Source organism: Micromys minutus, assembly GCF_963924665.1.
Source record: "Micromys minutus genome assembly, chromosome: 1".
In the NCBI taxonomy this organism is placed as follows: domain Eukaryota; kingdom Metazoa; phylum Chordata; class Mammalia; order Rodentia; family Muridae; genus Micromys; species Micromys minutus.
This window is the reverse complement of record NC_137969.1, coordinates 233,184,493-233,201,758: the sequence shown is the minus strand read 5'-3', so window position 1 is coordinate 233,201,758 and position 17,266 is coordinate 233,184,493. Positions and strand designations below refer to the sequence as shown.

The following is a 17,266-nucleotide window of genomic DNA, read 5'->3' as shown; positions in this document are numbered from 1 at the left end:
TCTTTCAAGCATGTGCATAGGTATGCGTGGAATGGCACCACGATTACAGGACTGCTCTGCTAGCTAGGCTCCTAGCTGCCCGTAGAAAACACATAAAATTGGCCAATGACATTATCAGTACATACAGATACAAATTGTTCTTAGGAATCATGAAAGAAGCTGTCTGAATTTCAGCTCAAGCTCAAAGAAAAGGAATAAAGGAAGACAACATCTGTCCATACAGTGAAGTCATATAACTTACTTAATTTAGAAAGATTAAAAAAGCAAAAACAAAACAAAACCCCAAACCCCAAAACACATGGGTAAGTTTTAATTAATGATGTACTCTAAATTTAGTGTCCATTGGAATGGATGGAAAAGGGATGACAGGAACTCTGCTGAGCTTCTGCATCACATGTGAAAACTGAGAAGCAGAAGGGACAAGGAAGGATATGTTGATTTTTACAAACAACTAACTAGGGTAGAGATAATTTCCCCCACAAGCATTGGCATGCCTTCTTTGATGCCAAACCATTTAAGGCTAATAACTCGATTAACCTCCTACTTCCTACTAACCAGATTTATGTACTGTCAAGAGAGGCAGCTAAGTATTAAACTTAAGCTTGTATGTAATTACTTTCAAGTGGAAAAAAAAAAGCCATACTATAAAACCCAAGAACTTTTTGCCTAGCTAAAATTAAACCTTTACATTTTCTAATAAAATCAGTATATTAAGAAAATAAAGTAAAAAAAAAAAAAAAAGAACCTCCAAAATGACAAGTCATTAATTAGGGCTTAATGTCAAACACAAAGACTATTACTCACAAAGAGTGGTTGAGTGGCTAGTTTCAATTGTCCTTTATTTAATGATACCTATTGACCTTAATAATGTGCAGTTCATGTTCTACCAAAGCTATCAGGAGAATGTGAATAGAATTGAACTAGGGGACAGACTTGCTTTTGATAACAAATGCTCATTTCTCCCTCCTTACATTGTGTTAATTGAAAAGAAAAGGAGAGGAGAGTGATGTCTTATAATAAAAGTGTGGTCCATTGCTCATTTTGAATAATAGCTTTCCCATTTCTGTGACAAATGGTAAGGATAACATTAGTTATCTCATGAGTTCATGAGCGCCACAAGGCTTTCCTTATTCTCTCAGTCATTGCTTCTCTTTTATCTAGTCTTAGTTCTCATTATGGTGAACATCTTCATCCTTCATTCAAAGGCAGTAATTCAACATGATTAGCTACCCAGAATACTGATCATAGCAGTGATGTTTTAAAGTCAAGAAAGAAAAAGAACACAATCAAAAGGTTTACCTGAATGCTGGCTGTAGAGCGGTTCTTTCGGGTAGTGGTTGTAGCCATGGTGGTGGTGGTTTCCATGACAGTGGTAGACATTTCAGGTGGCATGGATGTTGTTTGTGTCGTTCCCGAGACAGATGGGACTTCTCCCACAAGCCGGACACTTCCATTAATTTTGATATTAGGGTTGTTCTCAGCTGCCATGTTCAGTACTTTCAAACCATCATAATAGAGCCCAGAGAGTTGGCCTTGGAAGAGACGTCCTTTGTCCTTTCCTCCAATGGCTATTTGCGCCTGGGTGTTGAAGATGGTTAGCTGCCGGCCTAGTGAATTAGGTGGAGGAAATACTATTATTTCTATACATTTCTGATCCTTCCCTTACCTATTCTGTATGGAGCAAGCACCTAAACAGGCTTCCTTGAACAACTGAAGTAGGTCAAATGTATAAGAAAAATCAATACAGGAATTGGTGAGTAACATTTCATGGTAATTACCTCTTCCACTATCTAGCTAAAGATCCTAAGTTAGCAGAATAACTAAATCTTTTTCTAATTCAAAGGAAGAAGACATATTGGTTTAAATATGAGCAGTGTTTCAGTCTCCTGGGATATATAATCAAGGATGACAGAAACATCTAGTTCAGATCATGACAAGAATGAACCACAGTTGCCCAGTGTTCTGATTTAAGCTTCAAATTAATGTAATGACAACAGAAAAGAATGATACGCAGCAAACAAAACTCAATGAGGTGACCGAGAACACTGAGTTTAAAAATAAGGTCCAATAATTAAATTAAATTTACTGAAATTAAACTGCAATTAAGAGACTTAGATTCATTGCATACTTATAAAAATGGACACTCTGGTCACCAGAAACAGTTTTTCATAAACCATCATAGTGAGAAATATTCTATCAGCAATTGCTACTTAACACCATCATAATAGACAGATAATTTGGAGGCAGAAATGATGAGTCAATAGATTATTCTCTAAGATGTGGGAGTAATTAGACATTGACAAAACTCCTAGAATAGAAATGGGGATGGGAATGAGGTAATCGTATAATAGTTTTAAGAGGATAAAGGGAGAAATAATCAGAATATATTATGTACATGTATAATATTGTTAAATAATATAATTAACCAATAAAAATTAATTTCAGGGCAAAGATGAATACTGACAAAGAAAACAAAATATAAAATCCCTTGAATGATGTAGAGACATGGTAATGGTTGTAAAATGCCAGTAGTTAATCTTATTTCAGGTTTTCACTGTGGGCCAAAATAAATAATCAGAAAAAAAAGGATGATGGTAGAACAGTTTAGAGTGGAGCGTTCAACTAACTAGGCTTTACTCTCCATAATTTTTACTTTTTTTTTTTTTTTTTTTTTTCATAAAAAACCGAAACTAGGTCTTTGCCATGGGTAGAAAGCAGGATTTAAAACCTCATTGTAATTTATCATGACAGCAACATGCTATGGCCTTCTTTCATGTTTTCTCTTTAGATTAATTACATCTGCTTTCCCATATGGACTCAAGAGGAAGAAAAGACACCTCTTTGTGAAGTTTGACACATCTGTCCTGGAGATTTTGTTAGTCAGTGATCAACAGAGCCTCTAATTCTTCATCTAATCACCTTGATTATTTTAGGTGTAAATAATTATAAACTACTTTTTACTACTCACACTTGCTGGGTGCACCATATATGCTTTCTCTCTAAAAACCCCATTGAACAGAGGTATGTTGTGGTATTTAGCTTCTCAACTAAGACAATAAGCTCTAGTTTTCACAATGTACTACTGGCCTTGGATTTCTGAAATTTAGTATAGATATACCTTCTCAGTATATACTGCTGGAAGCATGAAGAAAAGAAAGAAAACAGCATATTTTGGGGTATACTCTTCAGACAATTGTCAACTTTACTCTCTGGGCAACTCTTAAGGGTTGTTATTTGAATGAGTTATAAATAAGAGTGCTCTCCTTTTAGTCTAGAAAACTTTGTTAGGGTGAAAATGATCCACATTTTATAAGAATCATAGAACCATACAAAGGTTCATTTTTTAATGATAACAGAATTCTCTACTTCCCAGGGATGTACTCCATTCGTTTGATATTTCCCAACAAGGCTCCTAAGTGTCCTGTGACTTTGAACCATTTGAAAGTTGCATATTGTTTCATCTCTATTCTTCTCACATGCATGAGATGCGACATGTTTAGTGCACAATGGTTCAGGGTAATGGGCTAAAGGCCATACTTCTTTTTTTGGGGTGGGGCAAACACTTACTACGATAGAAATAGCATAATAGATGTACAAAAAAATTATTTAGCTTCATATCAACATTTGGAGCAGCTTAACACACCGACTTAAAAACAGCTGTTTATTGGAAGATTTTTAGGGCATAATATTAGCATCTTAAACTAGATAGCTGCCATGCAAGGTATTTGTTTTTGCATATTCTCAACTGCTTCTCAGTTATAATATTATCTCTCTTTTTATCTTTCATCTTTTCCTCCTCCTTCCTCCCTCTTTCTTTTCTATGTAAGCCAGTGTTGGTGATTAGTTAGTGGTTGAGTAACCTTGATTATAGGTAGAAGATTTTATGTTGTAATATCCTTGGACTGTTTCATAATGGAAATCTCTTATAATGGTCCTCATCTTACTTCCCCAGAAAGATTCATTCTGCCAGCACTTAAAACTGAAAGCGATCAGAGAAAATTGAAATTCAAACTGCAATCGACTGGCTGGAAATGATGGATCGCCTTCATTCTATTTGCTATAGTTCGCTCCATAAAGTGGCCATTGCTCATTCAAGAATGACCCATGAATGAGGAAAGGCAGGACGTGGTTGAGGCCAATGGATTGGAGTGTTGCTTTACTTTTTAGTTATCATTGCTTTACAAGGGAGATTCAACCACTCACTTCTTAGTGCAACACACTGGTGGGTGAGAAGGCAAAGAGCTATCCAGGTTTCAGTTCCTGCCAAAGGGTTTAGTTTACTTTGCTTGGCAGTCTCATGGTTAGATCTTTTCCCTTTGGTTTTATGACCTTCTCCTAGTCCTCAACACATTGCCTACACAGTTGAGAACAGAGCTAGAAATCACTTGGAGAAAAGAGCACTCTGTCCCCTCTTATGTCTTCCTGTCGTTGCTAATTTCTCTTTAGATGCCCAGGAGATGAAAAATAGATAAACAGTGTTAGTACTCTCTCTGTATGAAGAATGCAGAGAACTAACTGGAGAAAGTTTCTGTTTTTATTATTTGCCTAAGATGCCTCAAAATTAATGTCAGATATCATTCTTATTGTTGTGATAGACAATGCTTAACATCTTTATAAGAAAAAAATTATGTGTCCATTTAAATAAATGTGTACTATAAATACACATATGCTTATACTACTGGATTATGAAAACTGTTCTGTTGAAAATGATAAGACATGTGACTATAGCAACGAAACAGGATTTGTAGCATACAACTGTTTGATTTTAGAATCACATAGATGCACATTCTTTTGGAAGTCATGTGTGGCCTCATTTTAACATCAAGTTCACATAGGCTTAAATTAAATCTGTGCATGTCTCTAGTCAGTGCTGCACAAAGTCTAATTAATTAAATATCAGGATACCCTAAGGGAATAGGCAACATTGTTTCTCCTCTCCTTATATGGGAAATTTGAGACACAAAGAGGTTAAGTGGGTTGTCTCAGGTCAGAAAGTCTGTCACCAGTTGACAGAGCCAGAGAACCCACTTGGTAATGCTGTGACCGAGCTCTCCTCCCCAGTGGCAGAAAGAACTCCAAAGAGACACCTCATGTGTTTCTGAATGCACCTGTCCAACCTTACTTTTTATATATTTACTCTTTACATTCACAAACAAGTGCAAATTTCCGGTGCAAATTTCCCCATTCTATTTGCAAATGAAGTTAGCTAGATAGAGGAAGAGGTAAAGAAAATAGATGCTACTCACCCAAATTACATCAAGAATAATTTCAGGGAAAACAGTAAAGAAGATAATCTCAGTTTCTAAATATATTATCCAAAAATGCATACACACACACACACATACATATATGTATACATACATACATACATACATACATACATATGTATCTAATAAAGAAGCCAAGATACACCATCCCTACCACCTCAACCACCCTTTCCCTCCCAGCACTCAACATGAGTGTATGAGGGCTTCCTTTTTTCCATGAAAGCCAGCTGATAACACAGCTACCAGAAGGAAAACTGAAAGCTTACTAACCGCTTTATAATGGTTTGTACAAATGAAAATGCCTGGCATGCTATTAAACTTAGACTTCAAAAGGCAATGGAATAAAATAAAATATTATTAACACAAAATAGAAAGAAACACAAAAGTTCTCTCAGGCACATGAGACTCAGACATGCATCTTGTTCTCTGTTTTAAAAGTGAGGCAATCATTGTCTTTAACGTTAAAGGGACTTTATGAGCTGTTGAGTACTAACCGAAATTATTTGCTTTTTAGAGTTATTCTTAATTTATTTTTAATTAGACCACATATGTGGAAAATAGGGCATGCAGTTAAGATTCGGTAAGGATTTTCCATGTCTAAGCATCTGAACCATACACAGATGTCCTTCATTTCTTTTTTGGAGATTATGTAATATATCTAATTACTCAATCAAATTTCTTCAGCATGTAAGGGGTTCTTTGAGGCCTTGAAACAAGATTACACTGCCTCAAGAAAGAACAGAAACACCTAGCTTTCTTAAAGATAAGAAAATTTTCCTAATGGAAGGACAAGTGTGCTTCTAGTAAGCAAAAGAAAGCACACAGAAAATTCTGCCAGGATTTATAAGCGCTGTTTTCTTCAAGTCACAGAGTGGTTATTCCTGTCAGCAAATCCCAATGTGCTATTTGGATGTTCACAAGACTTTTCCCTTATCAACTCATTGTCTTAACAACTTACACTTTGTTGCATAAAGCATCGTGTGAATGCACCAGGGTATCACACCAGCAAAGTGTGAAACAGGTTTGTTTAGTTTTGGTTTCCTGCAGACACTGGAAAGTAATTAAGTTTGCCTAGAAACTTAGCCTCTGACAGTTTGAATGTAGAGGCAAATCCTGTTCTGTCTCATCCCTTTCTTAAAAAACAAATGATAATGTAGATTGCTTCCTTTATAACATTTGTTTTATGCACTTTAAGTTACAAGAGTTGATCTAAGATTTTTTTTTTTTTGGTTTGGTTTGATGTGGTTTAACAAGTGCTTTTGAAAATTCTTTAGAAAGCTTTGGTGAGATGTAATTTAAAACGAATTAACAAATAATGTCATGCAGTGGTTAAATTGCCATAATCCATTTCTTTCTTTCTTTTTCTTTTTTAAATAGAGATTCCTGGCATTCCTTGTTTGTGGCTGCCATGTTGACAGCAGGCTAGATGTTAGTCCCTTTAACTGTGTTTTAATGGCGATGTATTATTGCATGATTTATCAACATATGGCAGGTGGAAGCTGACACAAATTATAATGAAAATTAAAACAGTCATTTATGCAGCAGGCGATTATCATTTAAGGAACATTTATTTGCAGGCTTTAAAAATGAGGGTTTAGAATCAAATGATTTTAGAATGAAAGTTTAACGACCGTTACCTTTTTCCTGCAGCCACTCCTCTACAGGCCGGTTATATTTGAAGGGGATTTTCTGTTTTACCATTTGGAGGCGTTCATTATCAGTGTTGCCTTTAAAGTTTAAAAAACAGCTTAAAGAACAATCTGAAAAGTCAATAGGTCATTCAAAAACATCCTAGTTGTTCAGTTTGTTTTATGAAGAGTTTTAGAGATAGGTATCAATTTATCGTTAGTAGAGGTGGAGCTGACTTCACTCTGTCCTTGAATGACAGGTTTGAGGTCAGATTGATCTCAACTATGCAGTGCTCCATCACATTTTCGTCACGTGATTTAGGATATAGATCAGTAAGCAGTCGGGCTATTTATAGAAATCTCTTTACCTTTTTAACCCCACCTCGTCCTTCTTTCTCGTCTGCCACAGAGTTGGTTCCAGTGAAGCTCTATATCTAATTTTCAATTAGATTAGTTTTTTTCCACCACATCAAGTTCACAATGCAAAGAAACAGTCAGACCCTTATCCATGCAGATGCTATTGTGTTTCTGATGGGTTCCCTTCAGGACCACAGGACTATTCACTTGTTGTTACTCTCAAGTATCTGTCCTCACTCTGTACTCTAGAAAAATGGTGCCAGAGAAAATGATTGAATCCCTGCTATTCAAGGGAAACTGGCCAAGAGAAAGTTCTAGGGTTTTGTTACATGTTTTTGCTTGTTTGGTTGTTTGGTTGATTAATTTGGGTGTATGAGATAAGAATCCAACTGTAGTTCAGGTGAGTTTTAATTCATAGTAATTCTCTTGCCTCAGACTTTAGAGCTTGAACTAAAGGGAGATTTCTTCCTCCAAAAGGAAATACTGATGGTACAGTACCCAGATAAACTGGCAGATTAGTACATGTGGCTCTGTAGACCTCTATCTTTTCCTTGTTGTTGTTGGACATTTTAAAAGAGATGCGTTCCACAAAGAACATAACCATAGGCAAAGGAAGTTATACTGTTATTTAGCATTTACAGGCTTTTGAGCATTTGCACTTCATTATTGCTAGAACATGCTGACTCAACTGTTCATTGCACCCCTAATCCCCCTTCTGTGAAAGGGTCTTCCAGAACGAGCATCCATTCACAAAGCCTGTGAGGAATATTTCTCCCGAGCATGAAATATCAAATTAGTTTCAGGCTCAAACATTGTGTTTTAACTGCTGGTATGCCCCCTCTTCCTTTTGTAACTGTTATTACCACTCTTGGGTGGTTTGTCTAATTAGGAGAGACTTGGAGAGTGCTGGTGCAGAGTTACACACCTAATGAATATGCTTCAAATAACAAAATAATGAAGGCATACTTTGGGAACTGTTCTAGCTCATCAGCCAACCTCACATTGATTTAGTAAATCCAGTACACTTTAATTCATCATGTTTGACTCAGAGCCCTGTGCTAAAACTTAGGAAACTCTATTCCAAGTTAGTAATAGTTTAAACCTGAAACAACATCTTAAAAACAAATGGCTAAAGATTAAATTATAGGAAAGTCCAGACACTAGAGTGAATATTAGGCTCAAGTATAGCATCAGACCAAGTAAATAGACATGAACCACAACATTCCACTCACAGAGCCATTATAATGCAGCAGTTACCTTTGGCCAAGAACTACTACAATTAGGACCTGCTTTTTGGGCTTGGTGGGAGAAGGTAGAAGAAAGATAGAAAGTGGGTAGTAATATTGGTGGGTGGTGGTGCCACATAGGCTTCTCTGATAAAAACATTATTCTGAGAATATGAGTAATAATTAATAAGTAAATACTACCTTGAGTTTTTTTCCTGGCCTAGCATTTAAACAAACAGTGGCTCATGAGAAACAACATAGAAATGCTTCCAGCCCATACTGAAGATCTCTAGCAGTCTACAAAAATTATAACATATCACCATATCAAAAAGCAGTTATAACCTATTGGAGGATTTCTTAACCTTCAGCTCTAGGCCTTGAGTTGTTGCCTAGGACTACCAATAAACAAAATGTTATTGAAGAATAATGTGGATAAGAAAAAAAATAAACAGTGCTAGACTCTCATGGGTAATTTAAAGTTTTTCTCCAAGTATAACACCATGAAAAATAGGAGACAATAAGCAAGAGGAAAAATCTAGAAAAAGCATCATGTCTTGCTGTTTCTCTATGGCCATAATGAAAAACATCGTTTTAACTGGTCCAAACAACTCCAGTTACTGATCAAGAAATATTTGTTGTTGGAAGACCAGTGTGCTTTGTACTGTATTAATAAAAAATAAATTTTGTAATTCTAAAATGTTTTCATAGAAATAGAGTACATTTCTGAATATAATCCATATGCCTGATTGCTAATTCTACCAATAACATGTGAAATTCTACAGGACAATGAAATGCCACACTGAACAATGGCAATTGAGTTGTGCAGAATTCACCTTTGATTTTCTGCTTTGGAGTTTTTGTAGTTATTGTTATTGTTGACAACATCACTGAAGGCACTGATGATTTATATTTTACTCCCTGGAATGAATTCGTAAAGGCAAAATTAAATGGGAAAAATATAAGATGGAAAGTCTTGCTAATATTCAGGACAAACACAGAAATAACTAACCATTCAGATTTCCAGGGTCATCTAGACAAAATTAAATAATTTACAGGCAATAATTATTTGTTTCCTCTAAAAATACTTTCTCCAGCTCTTCCAAAGAGCCCAGTACCCCTGGCTACTCTCTTAAATATAAAACAGTACAGGAAATTGTTTATGAGCATAGTACAGGGGAAAAAAGAGGAAGCTGTTGGGTAACCAATGGAGAAAAGCATAGCTGAAATCAACCTCTGACCTTTCTGAAAATATAGACAGTCCATTTCTCTCCACCTCAGCTTTAAAGACATTTAGAAGCATAGTTTAAGACTTGGACACCAGACTGATACCATCCAGCACCAAGGACAGTGATCTAGCATGCTGTTAGAAGTCTTGAGAGTCAGAAGGCCATTTGGAAAACCACATCGGTTTAAGTCATCTCATTAGCATTGTTCTTAATCTCTTTTCATGTTCTTGTTGGATTTTATTTTAATTTATCTAAAACACTGGTAATCTCTGTTTTAGAAACATGTGCAAGTGAATGAGCTCATTTGCCCTGAGCCCCAAGATGGAAGGAAGGGCATATAATCTTTATTATAAAAATTCATACAGAGGACTGTTCTGAAAGCTGCACAAACCACTTTAAATTCATATACACTTTTATGAAATACACAATGACATTAAGTTAGTTGTACATTTCATATAACAGCTAGCATGGACACTTAAAGAGTACAATTAATTACTCAATAAAAAGAATGCTATACTCAGGATAGAATGGCCTTATGAACAGTGAGTCATAATTTCTTTCAAATAAAGCATAAGAATTACTGATTTTACAGAAACATCAGTTATCACCACACAGAGTAACTCATAAATTGAATAGGGAGCTCGTAAAATAAGTACTCAAGTTAATTATATCAGTTGGGCCTTACATAGAATGGATTTTTTTTAAAGAAACAAATAGCCATGTTTTAGTCTACTTGAAGGAGAATATGTCCTCTTGACAAGTTATTGAAATTTTGTAAAATTGGCTTCCTACAGTATACCTGCACTGTTATCAACTGGTTGTGCTTCTGGAGACATATAGAATAAGCACTGTGAAAGGAGAACCTTGTGAAGAGCAGAAGGCTCTGAGTTGAAACCACCAAAGCCCAACTGGTTCATACACACAGCACTGACCATTCTGTAAAACTACTTCTCAGTTTCCACTTTGCACTTAACCTTATGAGGGTCAATGTATTAAAGAAATAGAAACATTACAGTAAGATAAACAAAGCTAATCGACCCTTCAGTTGATTCCAAGGCTACATCAGTATCTCTTTAAGATGTGGACTTGATCTTTGCTAATCACTGCCACATAGTCAAAACATCCTGTAACTGGGGAACTGAGTGAACACAAGAAGAAAATTTGTGCATAGAACAAAAAGTAACATTTCTATCCCCACAGTTCAAACATGGGCTACTTTACTAGAAGTTATATTAATTACACACACACATATGTATATACACACATATATACATATGTTTGTATACACAAACTGAATTTATTGAGGAGAGTAATGTTAACACAACTTCATTCCCTCTCATCCGAAGGAAGCACACTGGTTCTATGGTTGGTTCCCCTGTGCTGAAATCTTATCAGCTGTCACTGGAAAGATGACTATATCCCATTTGGTCTCACAAAAGTTATCACTCAAAGAACACCGGATAATACAACAAGTAACTAATTCTAAATATCCCCCTGAATTTCCAGCTGTTGCTGTTTACATGTTTGTATTTTCTAAAATATATTCAGTCAACTCCATTTCCAAAGCAAAGTGGGTTTCTAAAACCACTGAAAGCAAAAGAGCAATTCAGGCACTGACAAATGTGATTTCTTCGTCCAGCCACAGGTAATGATGATATAGTGCTACTGAGTTGAGGAAGAGTAGCTTAAAGGTTCTGGCAATTTGCACCAGGCTGGCAGAAATGCTTTCCTGCAAGCCGACTATTAATACCATCTGAAGTGTTGTCAAGCATGTGGCCACACTAATAGGAATAACTGTAACAACATTCATCTGGATGAAATTAATGCCAGAGGTATTTTTTCCATTTTGTTTTGAGCTCCAGAATAAGGAAAGAAAAGTTTTTTTTTTTTTTTATTTCTCTGTCAACATTAAAAAAAATAAATGGGAGCATGAGTCTAATGAATAGCCAGAGACTGAGCACTGTGGACTAGGGCTGGTGGCAAAAGAAAATCAATGCTGGTAGTTCAAGTGCTAGGGCATTTCACAGGTTCTTGCTGTGCCTCTGTCCCCAAGGAACACTTTGTGAGTTTCAAAGCAACTCTATAACACTGAAGAGAAGGTGCCAGAGAACTCTCTGAGTATAAGTCTACCCACTTTCTTGGGGCTTTCCCAAAACAGTATTCTTACAGTTAGATGGGGAAGTGTACTACCCAATGGACGTCAAAAATAGTCAGTCACTTGTAAGGGATGGATGGACCTCAGCACAAAGCTAATATCTTCTGTTTATAAGGTGCTTTTCAACCAAAGAACTCAGAATGCAATTACAAACACCATTTCATTAATCCCCATGACACACACACATTTAGGCTGCAGGACACAGAGCTATTTGCAAGTTGTAGACTTTGATCCTTTAGTCTGTCCTGACAAAGAAATTAATCTCCTAAAACAGAAAACTCATCTACTGAAGGAAGTGATTTAAAGACCTGTAGCATATGGGCTTTATTAAGTAAAGAGTTTTTGTACATTCACTTAACTAGTTCCTTCTGCCCGGAGGGGTTACTTTTCCTAAAGAACGAGATAGTTAGCAGTGTGGTTTCTACGCAGACTGACACAAGTCACCCCTGCATAGGACATGCTACTTTCTTCCTTTACAAAAGAAGTTGAACAGTTTAGGCAAAAGTATTATTATATATCTAGCTACTTAAGTGGCCCTGTTCCTATTCTTTCCTGTCTCTTGTTGACTGACAACACACTTCTTATGCACATACGTTAACACTGAATGGTTCTTTCAAATCCTAAGAATACAACAATGAGGCATGTTTTATTGGACTATTATGATGTTAAAGACAATCTGAGGCAATCAAAAGGAAATGCATTACCATTTACTGTCCTTTCTCCATCTTGCTCAGCCTGAAGCTTATTTCTTCTAAAGTTTCTTTCTACTTTATTAATTCATCAAGATTATTTAGAATCATATTGGTTTAATATGAGGGCCAGTTAATGGCAACATCTTCCTTCCCTCTGATGGTCAGAGAGGATGCTTTGAAGGAACTTGATTGGAGCTTTTTTCAGTATTGTCAGGCTCTGTATCATTAACTTATTATAGAAAAGACAATCATAAAGTTGACATGCTATAAATTAATAAAACATAATCTGGCTACAATATTTGATTTCCTTACTCTTCCCTCATATAATTATTCTGAAACACACACTCAAGATATGCTAGTAGATTAACTGAGTTTGCATCTCTCCTTTCTAGAAAATTTATGCATTCCCATGTCTGTAAATTTCAGTTTCTTTACATGTAAAATGATATTTTTATAATATCTATAACAAGGAATTGTTTTGAGAATTAACTGAGGGATTTTATGGGAAGTGTGTACCAGAAAAATCATAGATATAGGACTCCATTTCTATTGCTTAGAGCAAATATATGATTCTGAAGTGTTAAAATGGAAAGAGCAAAATTTAGTAAAAATTACTTTCCTGCATACGTTTTAGTGCTGAACACTTCAACATTTCCTTATCTTACCACTTTATTTAAAGAAGAGAAACATTTCCTTACCAAAATAAAGCCTTATCATGTACAGTTAAGTCATTGATATATGACACTTCAAGATTCCACCCTTAGCTGCTTTTTTTTCTCTTATGACTTAGAACCTCTTTGTTTCAACTGCCACACTCTTATCTTTGCCTTGTTTTGATACATATCCTCCTGTGTGTCCACCCTGTACCTGAGTATCTCTTCTCTCTTCCTCATGTTGGTTTCTCTTCTTTGAATCAAACCCCCTCTTCTCATTGCTGACCAGAGGATATGACACCCAATGATTTTGAAACCAGAATGCTAGAATATTTGATTCACAAACTCTGATGATGCAAACATGCATGTGTATTGTTCCCACACCATTCAGAGCACAAATGAGAGTATTAAAAGGACAGTTCTACTAAGTAACATATAGTAAAGTTTTAATCCTTAAGAAAGCCATGGCTGGGATAAAGTTAACCAAGTCCTTTATTCTTTCAAAAGACTTTAGTATGGTACCCAGCATGCATAACAGTCTGCTTACAATGAATTGTCTATGACTCAAGCTCCAGAAAATCAGATACCTTCTCTGTCCTCCATAGGAATCTATAAGTATATTATGTCCATAATGCAATTAAAAATAAAATCAATCTTAAAAATAATGTTAAATGTTATTCATATATATATATATATATATACACATGTATATATGGCATATAAAAATTGATGTCATCCTCATATTTCTGTTTGGATATAATGGAATATTGGGATCTCATAATTAGACATATTTTAGATATATTGCTCAGTTTCCTGCCACTATAATGAAATATCTGAGGATATAAATTCAAAAGTGAAGAAGGTATATTTTGGCTCATCCTTTTAGAGTTACACCCCAAACTTAGAGGATCCCATGTGCTTTGAGGTGTTGGAGAAACATCAGTAGAATATGTTGGAGCAAAACTGCTCACTTTACTAACCAGGAAGCAAAGAAGAAGGCTAGAGATGTCAATCATAATGTCCATCTAGCACACTTTATTGAGCTAAAGATCTTTCAAAACATTTGTCAATTGTTCCTACCATTTGTCATTTGTTGGTGTTAATTTCTGAGTGCCTAAAGTCCTAGTCACAAACCCCTTACTTGTGCTTATATGTTGTGGTGTGCTGGGTACTTGTTTCTTCTAGAACTTTCAGAGTTTCAAGTTTAGTATGGAGGTCTTCAATTCACTTGGAGTATATTTTAGAACATGGTGAAAGATGAAGATTGAGTTTTATTTTCCACAAGTAGATATCAAATTTCCTCAATACCATTTATAAGATGACATTTTTTTTGCATGTGCTTTTCGTTTTTTGGTCAAAAATTAGGTGACTATAACTGCATTGCTTCTATATGGGCCCTTTATTTTATTTTATTAATATGATTATCTCTGTTTGTGCCAGTACCATGCTCTTTTTAGCACTATGATTCTCTAGCATAATTTCAGATCAAATATGCTCATCTCTAATAGTGTTCTTTTTTTTTCCCTTAGGATGTTTCTGGCTAAAAAAATATCTTAATGTTTTCCCCTGCCTTTAACATGGGCATCAGGATTACCAAACATTTAACACAGAGGACTTTGGGGACATTCGAGATCCAAACTATAATCAGAGATACCTTAAAGTCAATGCCCAGGAGTGAATATAGATGCTGCTATATTTAAGATGGAGTTACATTACAATAAGCACATTATAAGTAAAGCTTAATATATATTTGATAGAACTAAGCTATATATGCAAGAATTTTTATTACTCACACACATTATCATAGTTCTCACTTAGAACTACTACTGGATGCCTCAGACACTATCAGGGCATTTCTAATCTATACAAAGATTAAAGTTAAAAGTAGGTGTACTATTGAATGTGTATTGCTTTCACAACATCATCAATTTAAACAAAAACTCTAAGTTGAAATACCCTAAGTCTAGGACCAGCTATATATTGCCCTTAGGATTTAAATGTCACTGTTTCTACTTCATGCATGAAGTCATACTTATGACCTAGTTAGGGAACAGGTGTGAGATATTTGTCTAAACAACCACTATTCAATGTTTGCCTTATTGCCAACCAAAGCTCAGAACAGTTCCCAGTTGAATTGCCTCCCCTAAATAATAGTCAATCTTGCATTCATACAGTGCATGTTTTGAACTTCAAAGTAGGACTTTAATTGCATTTCAGTAAATTTATTCTCCTTTTGTTTAATAAAAGCCTTCAAAACTGATAAGAAAATGTTTACCTATGGGTTTCTTTTGGGTTTTGTAGAAGGTATCTCTAAGCTTTGTGTCATCAGCAAAATTTAATAAACCTGTCTTTCGCACCTTTATTTTAGTCAGTGGAAATTGTTGCAAAGTGGGAAAATTGTGGTGTAGCTTTATTAGTGTGTACAAATTCATTTCAGTTTGTAATTGCATTCTAGTTTCTGAGTTGAGATTTGGTTTTCAAAACAGAAGTAAGCAGAACTGAAGACATGAACTTTTTCTGGTGTGTGAGGGTCTTGAACCCCCTAAAACTGGAGTTATAAAGAGTTGTCAGCTGCCATGAGGGTGATATGAGTTGAACTTAAGATCTCTAGATGAGAAGACAATGCTCTTAACTGCCAAGCCATCTTGAAAAACCTGATTCCAAAGAGTGGGATATGGGAGAAAGAAGAGTGTGCGTGTGTACTTACAAGTTAAGTCATAAAAGCTGTTGAGATCATTTGCTTCTGTGGTAGTCCCTGAAAATAGCCTATAGTCAGACATACACTTACGTATATTTATAAAGAAGTAGGCAAGGTACGGAACTGAGATAGTAAGGACATCCATATAGAAAGAAACTGCAAACAATTGCAATTAAACAAGCTCCCAGTCCCTATGAATGTGGTCAACCAGTAACACAGTTAATGTCTCTCACACTACAACTGATCAGACACTTAAGCTCATGAGAGGCACCTACCTAAGCTCTAACCAAAGCCTGACATATAGAAACCATGACGAAAAATAATATGATTTTTGTTGTTTATGCTTTCTCTCAAATAAAGTGGAGTTTTTTTTTTTTTTTTTTTTTTTTTTTTTTTTTACAACAGTTTGAAAGCAACCAATAAACATCAAAGAGATTTTCTCCTAGCTTTCAATATGTTGTCCAATTCAGGAAGAAGTGTCACCACTATGCATATGAGTTTAAAACATTCTCATTGTCTTTCCATTTTCTGTAATCACTCAGAAGTATTCATACTAGTTTGTTAAGATGGATTTTCATAAGCCCATATTAGTCCTCAGACAGCATTATATTCTTTATTAAATATGGTTAAACATTATCAAATTTTATCAAATGAAACTTGATAATTGGTGGGTTTAAATTCCCCCAAGTTTAAGAGATCCATCTTTTTAAACGCTGTAAGATTTAGGACATTTTCTAGTGATATTTTCTATTCTAATTTTTCTTCTACTTGTTATTTTTAAGTAAACATAATTATGGTTTAGAATATGTTTCTTGGGTCAGTTGGGTACTTAACCGAGACACAGAAACTCAATCTCTTTGAGAAACTTGTGTTTTCATCTTCTCACTTTTGGTGAAACTGCAAGTTAAGATTTCATATTTCTACTGCTGGCGTTATTCTCACCAGTCAGGTAAGATCAAAAATGTATGTTCAGGAGGTGGTGTCTTTATGCTACCATGGTGGTCTCTCTTTACAGTGTACTGTCCAACTTTGTAACTAATCACCAAGTAGTTTCTGGCACTCTTGAAAATTTACAAGCATTTACAAAAATGTACTGCTTGTTGTTTGAGAGAAGACAACAGCCATTTTAAAGTTGTAGAGTATCCAAAGAATATCTGTGAAATATAATTTTTCCAATTTGTTGTTTTTCATAGTTCATCATCGGAATCTGGAATCTAGGAGACTAGCCCAGGAAAGCACCAGAGCACGTATTCTGAACACTACCTTTCCTCATGGAGGTATTGATAAAGAAATATTCTATATAGCTATTATTTTTAGAATTATACAATTTCTGTCACTTCAGAGTAATTTAGTTAACAGCCACA

At 35.4% G+C, this 17,266-nt stretch overlaps 1 protein-coding gene across 20 annotated transcripts in view; it reads right to left on the bottom strand.

Annotated features, from left to right (window-relative positions):
- Positions 1 to 17,266, bottom strand: part of NRXN3 (neurexin 3) — a gene marked incomplete at both ends in the record, with an annotated part of 1,482,596 nt that overhangs the window by 129,680 nt on the left and 1,335,650 nt on the right. For 12 of the 20 annotated variants that reach the window (XM_080922175.1, XM_080922176.1, XM_080922163.1 and 9 more), the window contains one exon: positions 1,300 to 1,607. In XM_080922175.1, the coding sequence (XP_080778301.1) occupies positions 1,300 to 1,607 (308 nt within the window). Of the gene's footprint in view, positions 1 to 1,299; positions 1,608 to 6,904; positions 6,995 to 17,266 lie in introns of all 20 variants that reach the window. The other 8 variants (XM_080922160.1, XM_080922171.1, XM_080922178.1 and 5 more) reach the window with 1 other exon arrangement.